A 20814-nucleotide genomic window follows, 5' to 3' on the forward strand; every position below is an offset into this window, starting at 1 on the left:
ATTACTAAAAAAGGTTGGAAGCTGAAAATATCCCATAGCACAATCTGAAGTCTCTTCTTACTGTTATAAGCTCCCTCATTCACTTTGTTTATTCTTCATAACCTGTGTGTTTGTGCATAGACATTTGAAGCATCTGTTTCTCTGTATCTGTAATGGCTCCTGTGAATAATTGGATACTCATTTTCCTGTATCATATTTGCTCAGGCATCCTCTAGTTAATGGGAAGAACACTAGATTTGGAATCAAGAAAGGGATTTTAAATCTCTGCTTTGACACTGACTTTGCCCACCTGGGTCAGTTTGAACGATTTTTCTCCCAATAGATTTGTGTACAGAATGACAAGTTATTGGATGGAGAATAGCATAGTTAGGTGAATTGAGAAATGGTTGAACAATCAAATACAAAAAAAAAAAAAAAAAAAAAAGATTAATGGATCACTGTCAATCTGTAGAGAAGTTGAAAAGGTTATGCTTCAGGGGTCTGTCCTTGCCCTTATTATTACCTGGAAAGATTACGTGAACTGATGCATAGTGAAGTGAACAGGATCAGGAGAACATTGTACATAGCAAGAGCAATATTGTTTGATGAAGAACTGTGAATGACTTAGCTATTCTCAGCAATACAATGATCCAAGACAATCCCAAAGGACTCATGATGAAGCATATTATCTGCCTTCAGAGAAAGAATTGATATTGATTGAATACAGATTAAAAGATGCTATTTTTCATTTTCTGTCTTTTTTTTTCTTTCTGGTTCCTCTAGCAGTACTCTTTTGGGAGTCCCATGAACTAAGTAAATCCTTTAAATTCCTATTCTAAAAAATATTTCTCCAACCATTCCACTTCCGTTTCCTGGTCCTGACTGTTGTGGGGGTCCAGTTCAAGGAAAAGAAGCAGGGTTTTCTCACAGTCTCTGCGCATTCTTACGGGGCCCCCTCTGTCTTTGACTGAGTCAATTAATCTCTTGGTTTCTTTTTTTTCTTGTCTGTAAAGTGGAAGGTGATGGTTATCTGCCTCCGGGGGTGTTGGAGGATTAATTAGCTAATGTTTATAAAGCATTTTGAAGATGATAAGTGCTAATTATTATTACACAGATACCTTGTCCTTTATTCTAAATTCCTAGCAACCTCTGCTGAAATGCTTTGATTAAAATAGAAGTGATAACAGCTACCTCAGAAATGAAAGTGGAGATTGACCTTTCTTGCTTTGAAAGCTGCCTTTCTTCCATGCTGGTAATCACTCATTTGTTGCCCCTTTCACACCTCCACTTTCCCACCTGCCCACTGCTGGAGCTGTGAAAGGTAAAGAAGAGGATATGGAAAGACATAAAGTGGAGTGGTGCTAGAATACAGATGGTACTATGAAATGTAGCAGAACAGAAGACAAGATAATAATTATTGTCTCTAATTATTTTCCCTGGTACTAATTTTATTTAATTATTTTCAATTAATGACCATTTATTTTCTCTCCTTTCTCCACCACTGGAAAAAACAAAAACAAAAACAAAAAAAAAACATAATTATTGTAATAATTATGCCTAAGCAAGCAAAACAAATTCTCACTTTGGGTGTGTCTAAAAAATGTACGTCTCATTATGACCCATGAGTTCCTCATTTCTATGTCAGGTTATGTTAGTCTTCTGGAATCCTGGTTGATCATTGCATCGATCAGAATTCTTAAGTCTTTCAAAATTGTTTGGTTTTACAATGTGGCCATTATATTAAGTGTTATCCTAGTTTTGTTCACTTCACTCTATCAGTTCATACTGCCTCCGCATGTGGTGTCCATGAGAGCCCTCTTCTTGATCCTCTTCTCTCCTGTGCCTATACTCTCATCCTTGGCTGTTTCCACTCACATTGTGGATTCAATTATTAGATTTTTGCAAGTTGCTTTTTTCAAAAGTCTCTCTCCAGTACTGGCTTTTCACCTCATATTACTGTCTACTTACTCCAGACCTTGACCTACATGAGCCCTTGCCAACCTCCAACACAAGACTAGAACTAGAATGGCACAATGAAAAGAGTGCTCAATTTATACTCAGAAAACCTGGGTTTGAATCCTAGATCCATTGTTTCCTCCATGTATGAGCATGGAAGAGTTATTTAATCTCTCTAGTTTCCTGAGCTCCAAAAATGAGGAAGTTGAATTTAGATTATCTCTAAAATTCTTTCTACCTCTAAATCTATGATCCTATGCCCAAAACTTAACTCCTCATTTTTTTTCTTCTTTCTTACCTATTTCTAAATCTAAGAATCACCATCATCCTCCCAGTTATCCAGGTTCAAATTTTCAGCATTATTTATGGTCCTTCCCTATTTCTACCCTGTAACATCTAATCTGTTGCTAAATCTTATTGATTCTTCTTCAGGGATCTCTCTCCCATCTGCCTCTTTCATTTTTACATATACTTCTACCCCATGTTTCAGGCCCTTCTTATTTTATATTTTATTTTTTCGATTACTTGTAAAGATAGTTTTCAACATACACTTTTTAAGATTTTGAGTTCTAATTTTTTTTCTCCCTTCCTTTCATTCCCCCCTCCCCAAGACAGCAAACCTACATATTTAATTATTTTAATCATATTTCCACATTCGTCATGTTGTAAAAAAGAAAAGAAACAACTAAAAGGGGGAAACTATGAGAAAGAAAAAAACCAGAAAAAATGGAAATAATGTGCTTCAATCGGCATTCAGATTCCATTCTTTTTCTTCTGGGTGTGGAGAGCATTTTTCATCATGAGTCTTTTGGAATTGTCTTCTATGTGCTGTTGAGAAGAGCTAAGTGTATCATAATTGATCATCACACAGTATGTCTGTTACTGTGTACATTGTTCTCCTAGTTTTGCTCATTTCACTCAACTTTAGTTCATACACATCTTTGCAGGGCTTTTTTCCCTGAAATCTGTCTATACATCATTGCTTATAGCACAAACTATTCTATTATATTCATATACCACAACTTGTTCAACCATTCTCCAATTGATAGGCATTCACTAAATTTCCAATCCTCTGCTACCACAAAAAAAAAAACCTGCTATAATATTTTTGCATGTACTCTCGTCTCATGTCATAGTTTCTTAATCAGTCATCTTGACTACCATATCTCCCCTCTCTAATTCATCCATACCATTGCTAAAGCAAGCTCTTTATAATGCATGGGTCTGATCTCATCACTCCAAGATCAAAAACTTTCATCTAGGAAATAAACATAAACTTATTAGTGTGGCATTCAAGGCCTACTTACCTACCTTTCCAGACATATATCACTTGACTTCCCTTTTCTACATCCTATTTGCTGCCAAATAGAATCACTTATTGTTCCTTAATCACATTCTGATCTCTCCTGGGTCGATTATGCATTATTCCTGTCATGCCTGCAGTGCTCTTTCCTGTATTTGTGACTTTTTGGTTTTATAGGGAACAAGTAAAGGTGCCACTTTTCTGACTCCAGATTCTAGGGACTGAGATTTAAGTCCTACCTCTGATACTTACATGTGACATCAGGCAAGTCCCTTAATTTCCCTGGACCTCAGTTGCCTTATCTATAAAACAAAGAGAGTGAACTAGATGATATGTGAAACCCCTTCCAACTCTCAATCTATCAAACTATTATCTTTTTATAAAATATTATGAACTTAATAAGCACCTCCAAATATAAGCATTTTAATATATAAAATAAAATTTGTATTTTATAAGCAACTAAACTTTTGCTAACATAATTTTATCTTAAATGTTTATATTTTACATAATAGTACCAAACGCTCTGCTTGTCTATATCACTGTCTCATTCCCCGATTCCCTTCTGTACATTTTAAGAATTGTTTGATTGATTTTCTTTTCTTTCTTTTCTTAAACTTTTGAATGATACAGTATTAATATCATTACCCACATATTTGACACCCTACACCCACCCCCCCCAAAAAAAACCCTTCCTATAACTATTAAGTATAGTCTAATAAATCAAATTCACATATTGGCCATGTCTGAAAAATGCAAGTCTCACTTCTTACCTCTTCAAAAAAACTAATCAATATATTAAGAAAACTTGACAATGTACACAGTGCTTGGCTATACTTTCTTTGCAGGGTGGAACCCTGCACAGGTCAAATTCCTAAGAGTTAAAGCAAACCACTGAATTATCCTGCAGTTTAATAAATATTTGTTGAAAGGTGTGAAAAAGATTCTGAAACCAACTGGTTGTATGACATGGGAAAGTCATTCACTTATCTCATCACTTAAAATAATGAAAAGGTTGATGTAGGCCTTTTCAAGCTCCCAAATTATGATTGTTAAGTAACAAGCTTTCCAGAGTCACAAAAACTAGTTAACTAATTAAACCAATCAATTTTTTCATAGCATATGGAAAGAAGAAGTCATTCATTGAGTACTAGGTCCAATTTGGGCCTCAAATAATGAAACCAGATTAGTATTTATTAAGTACTTATGTGACAAGCACTGTGCTAAGCATTGGATATATGTTATATTAGCATGTGAGTTCCTTGCACTTTTTTTTCTTGTATTTGTATCAACCTAGCAGGGTACCTGGCACATAGTAGGCACATAATAAATGCTTGTTGATAAAGATTGGCTGCTTATACTAGTATGTCATAATATGTTCTCAAAATGTCCACAATCTTCAGTTCCATAGATACTGTAGGGTATTTTCAACACACTGGTTGCTTCCTCTGCCTAATTTTTTTGTCCTGTTCCCCATGGTTTGAAACAAACTGTTATGCTAATAATTATCAGTATAAAATGATGTTTTATATTTTCAGCTGAGGTCTTGTTTTCTGGATTTTTGCTAATTTGGGAAACTATTGTATCCCTTTTTAGAGTAATAAATCCTAATTTATTTTTGCTTTTAACATTTAAAAAATAATCACACTTGTTAAAAATCCCATTATCATTTATTCTTTTGCCTACCACTTTGTCCACCAATCAAGTCTTTTTTTCAGATCCTGAAACCTTCTTATTAAACTGCTCTAAAAACCTAATTATCCTCCCTACCCTCAGTCTTTTTCTTCCCCAATCTGTCTTCCATGTAGCCAACAAATCTTCTTAAGATACAGATCCCCTTCTTGGAACCTCTTAGTGGTCTTTCCTCTTGTCTATCCTAAAAAAATCCAAAGCACTTACTGTTACATGTAAGTACCACTTCCCAGAGTAGTTCCAACCTACCTTTAAGCATTATTTGTATCTTGTATTGAGAACTATGGGGGCCTCAGTGTTCAACCAATCCCATTTAACTAATAAGCCAAGTCTAGACAAGCAATAGGGCTATTTCTGGAGCCTACAGCTAGACAATAAAGTATGTAATAAGCCTAGAAAGATAGGTTGGCACCAGATTATGAAGAGTTTTAAAAGATAAACAAAGGAGTTTGTATTATCCTATAAGAAATAGGAGGGCACTAGAGCTTTTTTTTAAAGTCAAAGCAAAGCAAAATACAGTTATCCAAAAGAATAGGTTTCCTTAAAAATTAATGAACTGTGTCATAAAAATATTCAAAGAAAAGCAATGAATTGTCATTCATTAAACACATTCCTCCATTATGACTTAAGTGCTCTCTCAGATGACGGGAAAATTTGAAGATTGCTATGATCTATAAAATCTACTACTTAACAGGGAGGAAATTCTCTAGTATGTTTGAAATCCTTCCTTCTGCATTGCAAACCACCTCCAGTCCTTTCTTTTTATTCCATTCCCATTAGTGATGGAAGAAAACTTGCCAGTCTCTAGTTTAAATATGCCTTTCGGATAAATGTTCCCTACCTGTTTTATTGATTGGGTAGCAGGCCTTTCCAGGAAAGCCAGGTGGAAATAAATTATTACCTTCTCTTGAGAACATGTATCAGAATAATTTCTGGATCAACTGTTCTTCACAGTATTATTGCTTTCTCATTTTTTTTCTTTTTTCATTAAAGTAGAGGCATGAGTAATTGTTGAAAAATGTCCTGTTCAAGAAGCATCTAGTGACAGGATGTTGGAATTGAGATGGAAGTCACATCTGTTTTGTTCATCACATTTTATTAAAACAGAGATAACACATCTTCATGACGGTTGAATTAAAAGTGGGATATCTTAGGTGTCAAGAAACAGGGGCTTTGAAATAAATGTTGTCACCAGAACAAAAGCACAGCACTTGCTCCTGAAGAATATTACTTTTGAATAAGTTGCTATTTGAATCCAGAGTGGTACAAGGTGTTTCAAATTTTCCTACATGATAATATTATTCTCCTTGGATAGTCAAACATCATCATGATAACAAGACCTTTATTCCTTTATTTATATAGCATTAATGCGACTTGAACACAGAAACATTATTGAAGGAAAATATTCATGGCTGAAGTAATACAACACATTGAATGGTAGTGTAGCCTGAGACTGACTCAGGTCAGCCCCTTGCTCATTTGGATCCAATATTGGAACAAAATGAGATAGTCATTCAACAGTTAATAAAAAGTGATTTACTTAGCAATTCCAGGGGAAAGATGGTCCATAAAGATATCCATCAAGGATACTACACATTGATTCAGCTGAGCATAGCTCTTCTGCCGCTTCAGAACTGTCCATGTCTCCCAGTCAAGTATCAAGGAGATTGTGGTGCCTGATGACCTTTTGTATTTGGGCAACCAAGAAGTGATGTCAGTGAACTGAGCCTTTAATTACCTGGATTAATTAAGTTTTGAGAATGGTTTCAAAAACTTTTAGGAAAAACCAACAGCCCAATCCACATGGCAGAGGATTCTGGCTGATATTCCTCCTACTACATATGGATTGCTCTAATCAATAAATGTTTCAGGGTCCTGAAAATTTTGTATTCTGGCAAGTTTTGAAGTGTGTGCAGTGGGGAAAAAATGAACAGGAAGACTAAGAAGTCATTGAGTCCATCATTTTACCAGTGAGGCAACAGAGGCACAGAAAGACTAAATGACTTGCCTGGGATCAGAAGCTAGTAAGTGTCTGAGGCAGAATTTGAATTCAGATCTTCCTGACTTCATTTCAAATCAATGTTCCATCCACTGTGTCACCTAGAGTCCTTTTTTCCCATTTCACTATTATAATTTCCCAGTTTAAGCTTTAATTAGTAAAAAATTAAGACTATTTTTAAGATGGTGCTTTATGCTTAGAAACAACTTCTTCCCCACTTCTGCCTCTTAGTATTCCTAGCTTCCTACAGAGCATGATCAAAGTTCTTCTTCCTTCATGAGGTGATTCCTGATTCTCCATTTACTAATTATCTCTTCTTCTTTAAATTACATTTTATCTCTTTTTATTTATTTATCTATGTTCTTTTTGTATGCCCTCAGTAGACTGAAAGTTCCTTGTGGTCAGAGATTGTTTTGTATTGCCCTCTAATGCCTAATATACCATTTATCATATTTAGAGGGAAGGAAAAGAAAGGAGAGGAGGAAAAAGGAGAAGTAGGTGAAAGGAGAGAAAGAAAAGAAAGGAGAGGAGGAGAAGAAGGGGAATAAGAGATGAGAAAGGAAAGGGGGAGGAGAGGAGAGGACTAAAGGAATAGAAGAGAAAAGGAGAGGAGGGAAGGAACAAGAGAGGAGGAAAAAAGAAGTAGAGAGAAAGAATAAGCATTTACTTAGCCCCTACTTAGCCCCAGACGCTAGGTAATATGCTGAGAACTCTGCAAATATTATTTCATTTTATTACCACAACAACTCTAGGAGATAGATACAATTACTACCCTCATTTTACAGTTAAGGAAATTGAGGCAAATAGAGGCTAAATGATATTGTGGGGATATTTGGAAGTCAAAAATTATAGGTCATGCTTAGGTTTATGAGTTGAAAAAATTGTGCTCTGTCTTCATATACTTTTTGACTGACTGGATAAGCAATTGGTTAAGTTTACTATAGAGATTGAAAGAGAATTCTATTACCCTCCAATGCACTTTATACCTAAAAACTCTATAAAACCTCTGTGGATTCTGAACTTCTCTGGCCTTCTTACTGCCTTTGTTAATGAGTTTGCAGGTGTTGTGATGGAAAACTAAGCAGTCTTTGTCAGTCATGTGTGATTCTTTGTGACCTCATTTGGAGTTTTCTTGGTAAAGATGTTTGCCATTTCCTTTCCAACTCATTTTACAGATGAGGAAACTGAGGCAAACAGGGGTAAATGAGTTGCCCAGGATCACACAGCTAGTAAATTTCTGAGATCAGATATGAACTCAAAATGTCTTTCTGATTTCCAGCCCAGTACTCCATTCACTATACCACTTAACTGCCCTTGGATTGTTTATATAACAAGATAGAATATTTAGGTTCTATTTATAATTCTGCTAACTGACTAGCTTTTGACCTTGGACAGGTCATCATTTTTCTACACTGGTTTGTTTTCATCTTCACAAGTACAGAGATAGAGTAGACTATCTGAAGCTATGGTATACTCTAAAATTCAATATATGTCTATTATGCCCCTACTGTATTATTTGCCAGACACATCATCCTAGGTATTAGTCACAAAAAATGACAGTACCCATCTTTGAGTATTTATAATCTTACTTAAGGTGGGAGATAGAGAGGAGAGGCTAAGAGTAGAAATAATGTGTCACATAAACAGTGAACATGCTACAAGGCAAGATCCAGACCATGATTCCTTGGAAAGTTTAAGAATAAGAAGATTACTTTTCTTAAAATAAAAAATAAAAATTTGATAGTTTTAGTTTTTAGATCATCTTCATTTCTCAATGTATCTCTCACTATGAGAAAACTATCTTATAATAAAGAAAAAAAAGGAGAAACAAAGAAGTATAGCAAAACTAATAAATATTCTTTTAAAGTATGACATTATATCCAATATATACAGCCATAGTTCCCCACCTCTGCAAAGAAGGAACAAGTGGTGCCTCTTTGTATCTCTTCTTTGGATTCAGTTTTGGTTAGGATAATATCACACTATTACATTTCAATTGTTTTGATTTTCATTTACATTATTGTAGTTACTGTATATATTATTTTCTTGGTTCTGTTTACTTCACTTAATTTATATCAGTTCATCTAAATCTTCCAGTTTTTTATTGTAGAATTTTTATCGTAGAAGTTGGGAACCACCCTTTTCATTCAAACTGTTGTTATTGTTCAGTTGTTTTCAGTCAACTCTAACTTTGTGACACCATTTAGAGTTTTCTTGGCAAAGATCCTGGAGCAGTTTGCTGTTTCCTTCTCTAGCCCATTTTACAGATGAGGAAACTGAAACAAACAGGATTAAGTAATTTGCCTACCTATTCCAGCCTCAGTCACCTACTAGTTTAGTGATCCTAACAAGTCATTGTTTCCTTATCTGTAAAAATGAGCCAGAGTAGGAAATGGCAAACAAGTCCTGTGTCTTTGTCAAGAAAACCCCAAAAGGGATCATGAAGAGTCAGACATGACTGAAAAACAGCTCAACAGAAATCATGACTACCATGTTGATGTTTCTGAATTGTCAACAAGACCATCCAGATAGACTGAGGATAATTATCTAAATCCCAGAGATGAGCTGCTAACTGACAACAATAGTAATAAGCATCAGAATGACGTTGTTGTGAAGCTGACTGCAGAATGTAACAACTACTCAGCAAGGTTTCCTTCTCCTTTATTTCTCAAGGCTGTGACTTGTTCTTTCCAAAGCTTTCAACCCTTACTGTTTTGTAAAGCACAAATGCAGTATAATAGAGAACCAGCTGTGAATATTTTTTTTTCCCTCTCCATGCTTTTAACTGTGGAATAAAGGCCTCAGAAATGAGTGGCAGGCAAGAAACTAAGAAAGGCAACAAATGTTTGTTTGGCATGAGAATCTGACTCCTATATCACTTAGCAGACATACCAGGTGTTTTTCAAGAGGGTGTATTTTTTTTTTCTCCAAAAGATCAAGGACTAGAAGATTGTTGTCTGTTTTTTACCATTTTGTTTTTTCAACCTGAATAATAGGCTCTCCTGTTATCAGGACCTGTGTTTGTAGGGTTGCCAACTCCTCCCTCCCAAGCACCCCCTTCTCCGGCTTTGTTTGACAGAGTCTCTCTCTGTTCTATTTCAGGTGCCAGGAGAAAATGAGAAGAACTGGAAGCCAGCCTTGGTTATGTTGACTGAGAAGGACCTCTTAATCTATGACAGCATGCCACGGATAAAGGAAGCCTGGTTCAGCCCTGTTCATACGTACCCTCTGTTAGCTACCAGGTATTTATAAGCTTGTGCTCGGTTAAATTCATCTGGAGTCTGATGCAATTTAGAGTTTCCCACTGACAGAACTATTAATCTGCCTCTTGGCAATCTCTTTTGGACCAAGACCCACGTTCCATGCCTACCTCTCATTCTGGGTCTGTATGTTCTTCAATCTAATCATTTATCAGATTTCTTTATTCAGAAAAGAAAGAAAGAAAAGAAAAGAAAAGAAAAGAAAAGAAAAGAAAAGAAAAGAAAAGAAAAGAAAAGAAAAGAACAGAAAAGAAAGAAAGAAAGAAAGAAAGAAAGAAAGAAAGAAAGAAAGAAAGAAAGAAAGAAAGAAAGAAAGAAAGAAAGAAAGAAGAAGAAAGAAAGAGAAAAGAAAAGAAAAGAAAAAAAAGAGCCCCCTTTGTAGATGAAATTGAATTAAATACATGTTCAATTGGTTTGGAAGTTACTTGCCCAAAAATCACATAGGGGAGTAAGGAGCAGAGCCAGCATGCAATTCTAAGTCCTTTAAGGTAAAATGGAATGAAGCCTAGATTCGGTTTAAATCTGAGTCCTGCTGTTTATTATGTGGGCGACCCCTGGGCAGATCATCCCATTTCTTTGCTCCACAGAATTTCCGCTTAAAAATAAGAATGTTAGACTGTGTCCCTTCTGGCCCTAAATCTATGATACAGTAGAAAGAACACCGGGTTTTGAATCCAAGGATCTGTGTTCAAATGTCATTTGTCCTATTTAAAACTTAAGCATTCTTGGATGTTATTTCATCAATCAATACCTCCATTTTTAAAATCTATCAAATGAGTTAGACTTGAAGGACTTTTTATCTCTAATTCTATAATGCTATGATTCTGATGTGTTTTTAATTCATTTAGAAAAGGGCCAGAGAATATCTAGAAGAGGTGGCCAAGATCATGGGAAAGCTTAAGACTATATCACGTGAGGATCAGGGAAGAAACTGGGGGTGTTTAGCTTGGACAAGAAAAAATTGGATAGCAAGAAAGGCTATAATGATTACATTCCACTACATGAAAAGTTAGAACATGGAAGAATGTTTAGCTTTGTGCTGTGGGGTTTTCAAGATCAGAATTGGGGGCAGCTAGGTAGTGGAGCAAATAGAACTATGTAACCCTGGGGAAATCACCTAATTTTGATTGCCTTGCCATCCCTCCCCCCAATTTTTTTTAAAAATCAAGAACAGAAGTAGGGGCAAAAGGTTCAGATTCCAACTTGATGTCAAAAAGAATCATCTAAATTTTTCCCCTTCTCTTTACTCACATAGTGGCCTGGATTATTACAATAGGCCCTTAAGTGGTCTCCTTGCCTCAAATCCCTATTCTCTCAAAGTGATATTACTGAAATGTAGTTCTATGTCATTCCTCTGCTCATTAAATTTCTATGACTCCCCATTACACTTAGAAACAAAACCAACCCTTTTTTTAAATTAATTTTATAATTACAAAATTTTTTTTGACAGTATATATGCATGAGTAATTTTTCTTATGACATTATCCCCTTGTATTCATTTTTCCAAATTTTCCCCTCCTTCCCTCTACTCCCTTCCTAGATGACAGGCAATCCCATACATTTTATATGTGTTACAGTATAGCCTAGATACAATATATGTGTGTAAATCCAATTTTCTTGTTGCACGTTAAGTATTGGATTCCAAAGGTGTAAGTAACCTGGGTAGATAGACAGTAGTGCTAACAGTTTACAGTTACTTCCCAGTGTTCCTTCTCTGGGTGTAGTTGTTTCTGTCCATCATTGATCAACTGGAAGTGAGTTGGATCTTCTTTATATTGAAGGTATCCACTTCCATCAGAATACATTTTCATACAACATTGAAGTGTACAGCGATCTTCTGGTTCTGCTCATTTCACTCAGTATCAGTTGATGTAAGTCTCTCCAAGCCTCTCTGTATTTCTCCTGCTGGTCATTTCTTACAGAGCAATAATATTCTATAACATTCATATACCATAATTTACCCAACCATTCTCCAATTGATGGACATCCATTTATTTTCCAATTTCTAGCCACTACAAAAAGAGCTGCCACAAACATTTTGGCACATACAGGTCCCTTTCCCTTCCTTAGTATTTCTTTGGGATATAAGCCCAATATCAGCAATGCTGGATCAAAGGGTGTGCACAGTTTGATAACTTTTGGGGCATAATTCCAGATTGCCCTCCAGAATGGTTGGATTCTTTCACAACTCCACCAACAAAGCATCAGTGTCCCAGTTTTCCCACAGCCCCTCCAACATTCATCATTATTTGTTCCTGTCATCTTAGCCAATCTGAGAGGTGTGTAGTAAAACCAAGCCTTTTTAAACATTGATCTCATCTATGCATTCCTTAGTCCAATCACACTACCCTTCTAGCTCCTATGACTCTCTAATTCACATCTTTGGGCCTTGTCCTAGAATCCTTTCCTTCCTCACTCTTTACCTTTTAGAATTCCTGCTTTCTTTCAAAGTTCAACTTAAGTGCCATATCTACATGAAGACCTTTCTTGATCCTCCCTCACCCCTTACCGGCTAATGCCTTTTCATTCAAAAACTTATCTCAGAGCTGTATCACATATATCTCATATATTAGAGGTCTGCAAACTATTAAGACTAAATACAATGCAATAACAATTAAATACAATAAAACTTTATATAATATTGTTTAAAAAAACTTCTTAGCTCATAGAGTAGATTTGGCTCAAAAGCCTAATTTGTTATACATGTATATTCCTCTTTCAATAGAATTTAAGCTCAGTAAAGAAAGCAACTATTTTTGTTTTGTTTTTGTAAACACAGAACACCATCTAGAAGTGTGCTAATTGATTAATTACTTTTAGACTCTTGATATCTGTGGAGAATAAAAAACCAAAGTCAAAATTTGGAGAGCTTATTAGGGCTCACAAGAAGCCATATTGTTTCTTGTGATACAATAAAAGAAACCAAAAACTTAGTACCTTGATCTGATGCCCAAATGGAAAATGTGAAGCTCTCCAGTGCATGTCTATTATAGTATAATATAGTAAAGATGATGAAACATAAAAAGATTCAGTATCTAATATATAAACATGAAGGAATCACCCCAGCAAAACATTCCATTGCTCTGGACATAATCACCTGGCCCAGCCACTTAAGTGTGAAATTGCTGCTTGTTATCATACATCTATATTAGTCATATGAAAGGCAATCAAATGAGCCCCACAATTACTATCCTGCTATTTGCTTGGCATAATACAAGGCCAGAGCATTTCCAATGTTCTTTACTATCGCCAGCTACTTAGTCCTATGTCATTCCCCTGAGGGTGCAGGTTGGCAAGGATTGTCAGACTAGAAACTTCGGGGATTGTGAGCACCAATCCATCCTGCTGCTTGAATGCTGGGTGACCACAGGCAGAGTGCTTAATGTCCCTGTGCTTCTCTGTACTCATCTATAAAAATGACGATGATGGAATGAAGTTGCCAGAGGCCCTACGGATAGGGGAGTACATCTTCTTAACTGATCTCTTGTGTTATATGTTGGTTATGGAGCAAAATGAGCACCCAGCCTCCCTTATATTACCTCTTGTCCAATTTCTGCTGTGATTTTGGAAACCCTTCTAGAGAGGGTATGGTCACACAGACAGCTTTCTTTGCTGGCTAATGATTGTGGCAAAATCTCTGGTTAAAACTTTCTGGTCCTTTTGTAATTCAAGTTCAGTTCTAAAAAACGTCATTAGGAGAAACAAGGATTGCTTTAGTTGAATACTCAGGCTTTTTCATTGCCGAAGATTTCAGCTTCTCTAAAAAGTCATTCTGTGCTTTCACCACTGGATTTTTGTAGCTTGTGACTGCTTTGTGGATTTATTTTTAAATCCTTTACTTCAATCAGAAGTAAACAAGCTTTTCTTAAGCACCTATCATGTGCTGGGCATTGTGTTAAGTAAGCTCTGGGGATATAGATTCAGGCAAAAGAGTTTTTAAAAAAATAGTTCCTGCTCTCAAGGAACTCACAGTCAAAGGGGGTTGGGAGGAACAATATACAAATGGCTATGTCCAAACAATATATATATATACAAGACAAATGAGAGGTAATGTCAGAGGAAAGAAAGCAAAATTACAGAAGATTTGCAAACTTTAAAGCACTATGCTTTTTTTTTTTTTTTTTTTTTTTTTTTTTTTTGTGGATATAGAGCTAAATTTGAAGTCAGAAAAATGTGGGTTGAAATCCTGCTTCTGAAACCTATTAGCTTTGTAACTTTAGGCAAGTCAATATCTATAAGCCTCAGTTTCTTCATCTCTAAAGTAGGAATAATAAATGTAGCATATATCCAAGGATGATTGTAGGGATTAAATTAAACAATATATTTAAAGCACTATTGTCTATGATAACTATATCTATATATTTCTATCTATAATCTATATATATATAAAGAGAATATCTTGTTTCATTTAATTTTGGAGACTTTTTTTAAATAACTGTGATTTTGGGTAAGTTACCTTCTCAATAAGTCATTTCATTCATCTTTAAGATGAAAGAATTAGATTATAAAGAAAAAAACCAACTTTGAAAGATTAGTGTAATAACCACTCACTATCCAACACACCAACAGGTAAATATGCTATCCAATTTCTGCCAGAGAGATGATGCACTAAAGATGTAGAATAAAATATACATTTCCCATCATAGTCAATGAATGCATTCTTCTTTCATATGTTTCTCTACTTTTGTTTTTATTGTTGTTGTTATTGGGGGGGGGGGAGGAAAAAAGATGCAGTAAACAGGAAAAGAGGAAATAAGGTTGCTAATTTAAGAGAAGAGAGAAAGAGAAAAGGGTCATTGAAGCATTTTTTGTAAATATACAGAAAAGAATAGAAGACCAAAAGGAGTCACAATTGAATTCATTGTATATTTAAAAAGAAATGCAAACCCTGCAAATCTCTGTTATATACAGCTTGCTTTTCTTTTTGAATATATAATAAACAATCTTTGTCATCCTTGGTAAGATATCTAACCTCTGTCTACCTTGATTTCTTCATCTGTGAAATGGGGATCACAATTGCACCTATTTCAGGGCTATTGTGAGGACTAAATGAGATATCTGTACTTTGCAAACCTTAAAATGCTATATAAATTCTGATTATTATTTTTATTATTATTATTACAACATAGAATAGAGATTTTCAATTTCATAGGCAATCCTCTTTTCTATCCCTATAGTGTATATGGAAATGCCCATTTTATTTGTTATTTGTGGAGCTCAGAATAAAGTTCATAAGACAAAATTTTAAATGAGGAGTTATACTTTATGGATAAGCTTGAAAATCCAGATCTAAATTCTCTGGTCTCAAAATCCCACAAAAGTATAAATGACTGATACACTTATCCATGATTCTATTAATTAACAAAAATTAATTAAATATCTTCTACAAAAGGACATGGAAAAGTGTCATACAGAATGTGAACCTTTGGATAGACTGTAATTTACAGTGCTGGAGGAAGTGGTAGGTTTGACAAGATCATTGGTCTACTGAAATATAAAAATGCTCTTAACATTGGTTGTGGTGCTTTATTATTTCTATAATGCTTTTAAATACATTTTCTCATTTGATTATTAGAACAACTCTGAGGTACATAATACAAATATTTAAATCTGATCTGCGATTTTGTTGGCATTGGGAACTCCCAGTGAGGAAATCCCATTATCTAACCATATCAAAATCTACTTGAGAGTGAAGAATCTTAAGAGAATTGGCTGGGGGCACTGAAGAAGGTTAAGTGGTTTTTCCAAGATCCCAGATTCCTGATTCTGAAGCCAGTTTTCTATCTCTTATGTCTTGATGACTTCATACACATACATACACATACTTCAAATGAGGTTTAAAGAGACTAAGTAATAAGAGCTAGCACTTTAAAATTTACAAGACAATTTATATATGTTACCTTATTGGAGTCTTAACACATCTATCGTCATTTTACAGATAAAGAAACTGAGACAGACTGAAGTTAAGGGACCTGCTAAGGGTCACACAGCTAGCAAGTATCAATTCTTTATGATCCCCAGTCCAATATACCATCCATTGACAACCCAGCCACTTCCAAAAAAAGAAAAAGAACATCTCAAAACCCAAGATTTTAACCTAGTTCTTTTATCTCCAAGATTGTTTGGCACTCTTCTACTACATATTATTTCCTTTATGCAAATCACTTTTATGAATTAATATATTTGTTGTAGATTATAGATTCCTCAGGGTCAGAAACCATACTTATCTAATTTACTTTATTACATTATGTGAATTGTAAGTGATCCCTCCATAAATCCTCTGTGATGATGATGATGGTATTACTAAGGAGATAACTAACCTCTGCCAGGTTTACAATGATGAGCAAGATCACATTCTTGTTAGCATTTCAATAGTACTTATTTTTGTAAGTGCATGATAATCATTTCTCTCTAGTTGTCCTTACAACATTCTTGAAAGGGCAGAGCAGCTAGCTCATCACCATAAGATTGGTCAGTGGATAATGAATTTTTTGGCCATGGCAACAAGAATTGTAATCTGTATCCATGGAGGAAGTGCCCTGGAAATAACAGATGCATGAAGTATTGAATTAAATATCCATACAACAGCCTCATAAGATAGCTTTGCATTGCTAATCCATAGATAAGGGGATGCATTAAACAAATTGTTTCAATTTGCTTGGTTGTAACTAATATTCATAATTCTTTGCTTTCCAATCTGTTACTTAGACCCAAATCATATGCTTTCTTTCTTATCCTACCAGGACCTTTAGTAGAATAATTGAAATATTAGGAATGAATGAATCTAGGGCAGGATGCAAATGACCTGGGCAGGACTCAATAGGCAAACAGAGAAAATTATCATAGGTTCATAGATCTAGAGCTGGAAGGGGCTTTGTTGACATCTTGTCCAAATCTTTCATTTTTACAGAGGAGGAAAGATTCCAAGATTTTAATGGCTACCAAGGACATAAAATAGCAAAGGACAGATCTAGAATTTAAGACAGGACTATGATATGAACCAAACCCTTATATCTCCAAAACCAGCATCCTTTGCAGAGTGCAACACACATTAGAAAAGACACAAAAGCAGGAAATAGCAACCAAAAGTATATGTTAGAATGGAGCCTTCCTAACTGCAGTTAACTTAGATAGAATTTATGAAAGCATTTGGATACAGTCATGCTCTTGCTTGAAAAAAAGCCAATGCAGTTCATGCAAAAGCCAAATTTATATAGACATTATTATAGACAGATAATTCAAGACATCACAGAATCTCAGAATTGGAATGGTCTTTAGATGCCATCCAGTTCAACCCATATCAGAGCAAGAATATTCATTCTCTACAAGATCTCTGAAAATGGTGATTAAAACTTGATGGAAATAATTTTAGGTTTATTTTAACTTATGTTAATTTGATTTTACTTCTTCAAGTAGCTGATTCTACTTTAGAGCAGGTAAAATTATTAGTTAATCTCTTCCTTATATTAAAGTTTTTTTGTGTGTGCAATGTTTTATAACTGTGTTCATGTTTCCTGGGTTCTCTTGGCACATAAACTCCCAAGTATTTTACATTGTCTACAGCCATTTTAAATGGGATTTTTCTTTTTATCCGTTGCTGCTAGGCTTTGTTAGTAATATATAGAAATGTTGATTTTTGTAAATTTTTTATTTTGCAGTTTGTAATTTCAACTAGTTTTTTTAGCTGTTTCTTTAAGATTTCCTAGGTATAAATCATATCATTTGCAAAATAGTGATAATTTTGTTTCCTCATTGCCTATTGTAATTCTTTATATTTGTTTTTCTTTTCTTATTGCCATTACTAAAATATTTAGTACAATATTAAATAATTGAGGTGATAATGGGTATCTTTGTTTCAATCCTGATTGTACTGGAAAGTCTTCTAGTTTATCTCCATTATAGATAATACTTGCTAATGGTTATAGATAAATATTACTTATCATTTTAAAGTAAGCTCCATTTATTTTTATGCCCTCTAGTGTTTGTTTAGGAATGAGTAGTCAACAGTTACTCTTAATTAGTTCTGAATTCATTTATGTTATGTTGGGGCATTGTCAGTCATCTTGACTCTTATCTTGCTATTGGACTACAATAACTCTGGAGGAGAGAGTGAAGCTGATGAAGCTCTGCCCCACTTAAATCCAATTGACTCACAAATCAAGACATGAATCTCATGATGTCATAGGTCCTCTTGGAGATTGAAGGATGAAAGATGAACAATAACAACAAATAACAAACTTCCTCAATTAATTAGATTATAGAAGTAGAATTAAAAGAGGACAAGAGGTCTCTATCCATTGTTCTTAATCCTAATCTTTGGAATTATACCAAAAAAATCTAATCTTTTTACAAAAATAACAAATAATAGTTCACAAATATGATGTACTTTAAGGTTTTCCTTAGTATAATCATAGGAAGCCTATCTTATAATTCATCATCTGAAGAAGTGTAACATTGAACTTAATCACATTTTTAAGCTTTAAGCTTTAAGAAAATAGTAATCAAAATTTTCAGAGAAAACACTTCCAGTTGATCAATGATGGACAGAAATAACTACACCCAGAGAAGGAACACTGGGAAGTGAATGTAAATTGTTAGCACTACTGTCTATCTACCCAGGTTACTTATACCTTCGGAAGCTAATACTTAATGTGCAACAAGAAAATGGTATTTACACACATATATTGTATCTAGGTTTTATTGTAACACATGTAAAATGTATAGGATTGCCTGTCATCGGGGGGAGGGAGTGGAGAGAGGGGGGGATAATTTGGAAAAATGAATACAAGGGATAATATTATTTTTAAAAATTACTCATATATACTGTGGGAAAAAAATTCTAAATTAAAAAAAAAAACAAAAAAAAATTTTCAGAGAAAAGATAGGTAAAATTCTATTTATAGAGATTCTAAAAGGAAAGATGGTTCAAGAGGGTTAGCAAGTTATCCTATTTTAATGATGTAACAGAAAATCACCTTGATGGGAAAGAAAAAGATGAAAAATTTATGTTGCTTCATAAGGAACTCTCTAAAGACTTTTCTTTTTTAAAAGAATTATATATAAAATGTGAATCCAGAAGTATGTAACCAAGTATGTAACAGGAAGGTCTTCAGTCTATAAGGTGTAATATTAAAGACAGCCAAAAAATAAGTTGTTTCGCATATACTTTAACATATTTAACATGTATTGGTCTACCTGCCATCTGGGGGAGGGGGTGGGGAGGAGGGGAAAAATTGGAACAAAAGGTTTTGCAATTGTCAATGCTGAAAAATTACCCATGCATGCATCTTGTAAATATAAAGCTATAATAAAAAAAAAAAATAGCAAAAAAAAAAAAAAAAAAAAGTTGTTTTGGGATTTTTTTTGAGGCAACTAAAAGAACAGGAAGATTAGACCCTGAGCTAAAAGAAGAAGATATAACACTAGTGATAGAATAATAATAGATACTATATTTATATAATATTTTATCTGACACTCTTGGTTTGCAAAGATCTTTCCCTATATTTTCTAATTTGAGCTTGCCAACAACAGTTTGAGATGATCACTCTAGTATGATTGTCTAGATTTTACAGATGAGGATATGGACTAAATGGTTAAAAAACTTATCAGAATCCTCCTGACTTTTTTCTTCAGTGTTCATTTTGCTTGTATCTTCTCTATCAAGGAAAACAGGAATCTTAAAATGAAAGGATAGAATACATATCCTTGAGGGAAGCAGAGTCAAAGATAGCTAAAGAAAAAGTGTTTGTATTATCATTTGTGTTCAAGTTCAAGTCATGGAGTTCATAGATGTGATGATTAACATGTTTCAGTTCAGTATTAAAAATAGTAACTTAATAACTAGAATTGTTATAAAATGTTGATGTACTGGATTTCCTAGTTTCAAACTGTTTAAGTAAAATTAATCAATAGACAAGTATGAAGCATACTCTTTATGTGCCAGGCATTTTGCTAGGTGCTAGAGATACAAGTACAAACAATTCCTATTCCCAAAGAATACACTTTCATGGGAGAAACAACCAACCAATCAGTTTAACATTTATTAAAACTAAGCATGTGGAGGCACTGGGATAGCCTTGGAGATAAAACTACACATATAATCAACAAATTTACCTCCTCTCTGATACAAAATAATTCTCAGAGTTTACCTTCCATTTAGGTATTCTTTTCATTTATATTACTTTAGTTGTTATATTGTTCTCCTGCTTCTGTTTATATCACTCTGCCTCGGTTCTGAATTCCTCATTTTTATCATTTCTTTCTTGTTGTCCAGTCATTTTTCAGTTGTCTTCAGCATTTTTGTTGTTGTTCAGTTATATTTCAGTCATGATTGACCGTTTGTGATTCCTCTCAGAGATTTTCTTGTAAGAGATACTGAAATTGTCTTTCCTTCTCCTGCTCATTTTATAGATGAGGAAACTGAGGCAAACAGAGTTAAGTGATAAGCCCAGGTTTCTACAGCAAGTAAATGTCTGAGACCAGATTTGAACTCAGGAAGATAAATCTTTCTGACTCCAAGTCCAGTGCTCTATATACTTAGCCACCTGGCTGCCCTTCCTCATTGTTTACTGCACAATAATAATATTATATCAATATATGCCAGTTTTCCCTGTGCTCCTCTAATCAGT

At 34.6% G+C, this 20814-nt stretch overlaps 1 protein-coding gene across 1 annotated transcript in view; it reads left to right on the forward strand.

Moving 5' to 3' along the window:
• Window positions 1–20814, forward strand: part of SNTB1 (syntrophin beta 1) — a 316488-nt gene that overhangs the window by 261969 nt on the left and 33705 nt on the right. The window contains exon 4 of the mRNA XM_074266474.1: window positions 10029–10168. Coding sequence (XP_074122575.1) covers window positions 10029–10168 — 140 coding nt within the window. The remainder of the gene's footprint in view (window positions 1–10028; window positions 10169–20814) is intronic.

This window comes from Sminthopsis crassicaudata, chromosome 1 (genome assembly GCF_048593235.1).
Source record: "Sminthopsis crassicaudata isolate SCR6 chromosome 1, ASM4859323v1, whole genome shotgun sequence".
In the NCBI taxonomy this organism is placed as follows: domain Eukaryota; kingdom Metazoa; phylum Chordata; class Mammalia; order Dasyuromorphia; family Dasyuridae; genus Sminthopsis; species Sminthopsis crassicaudata.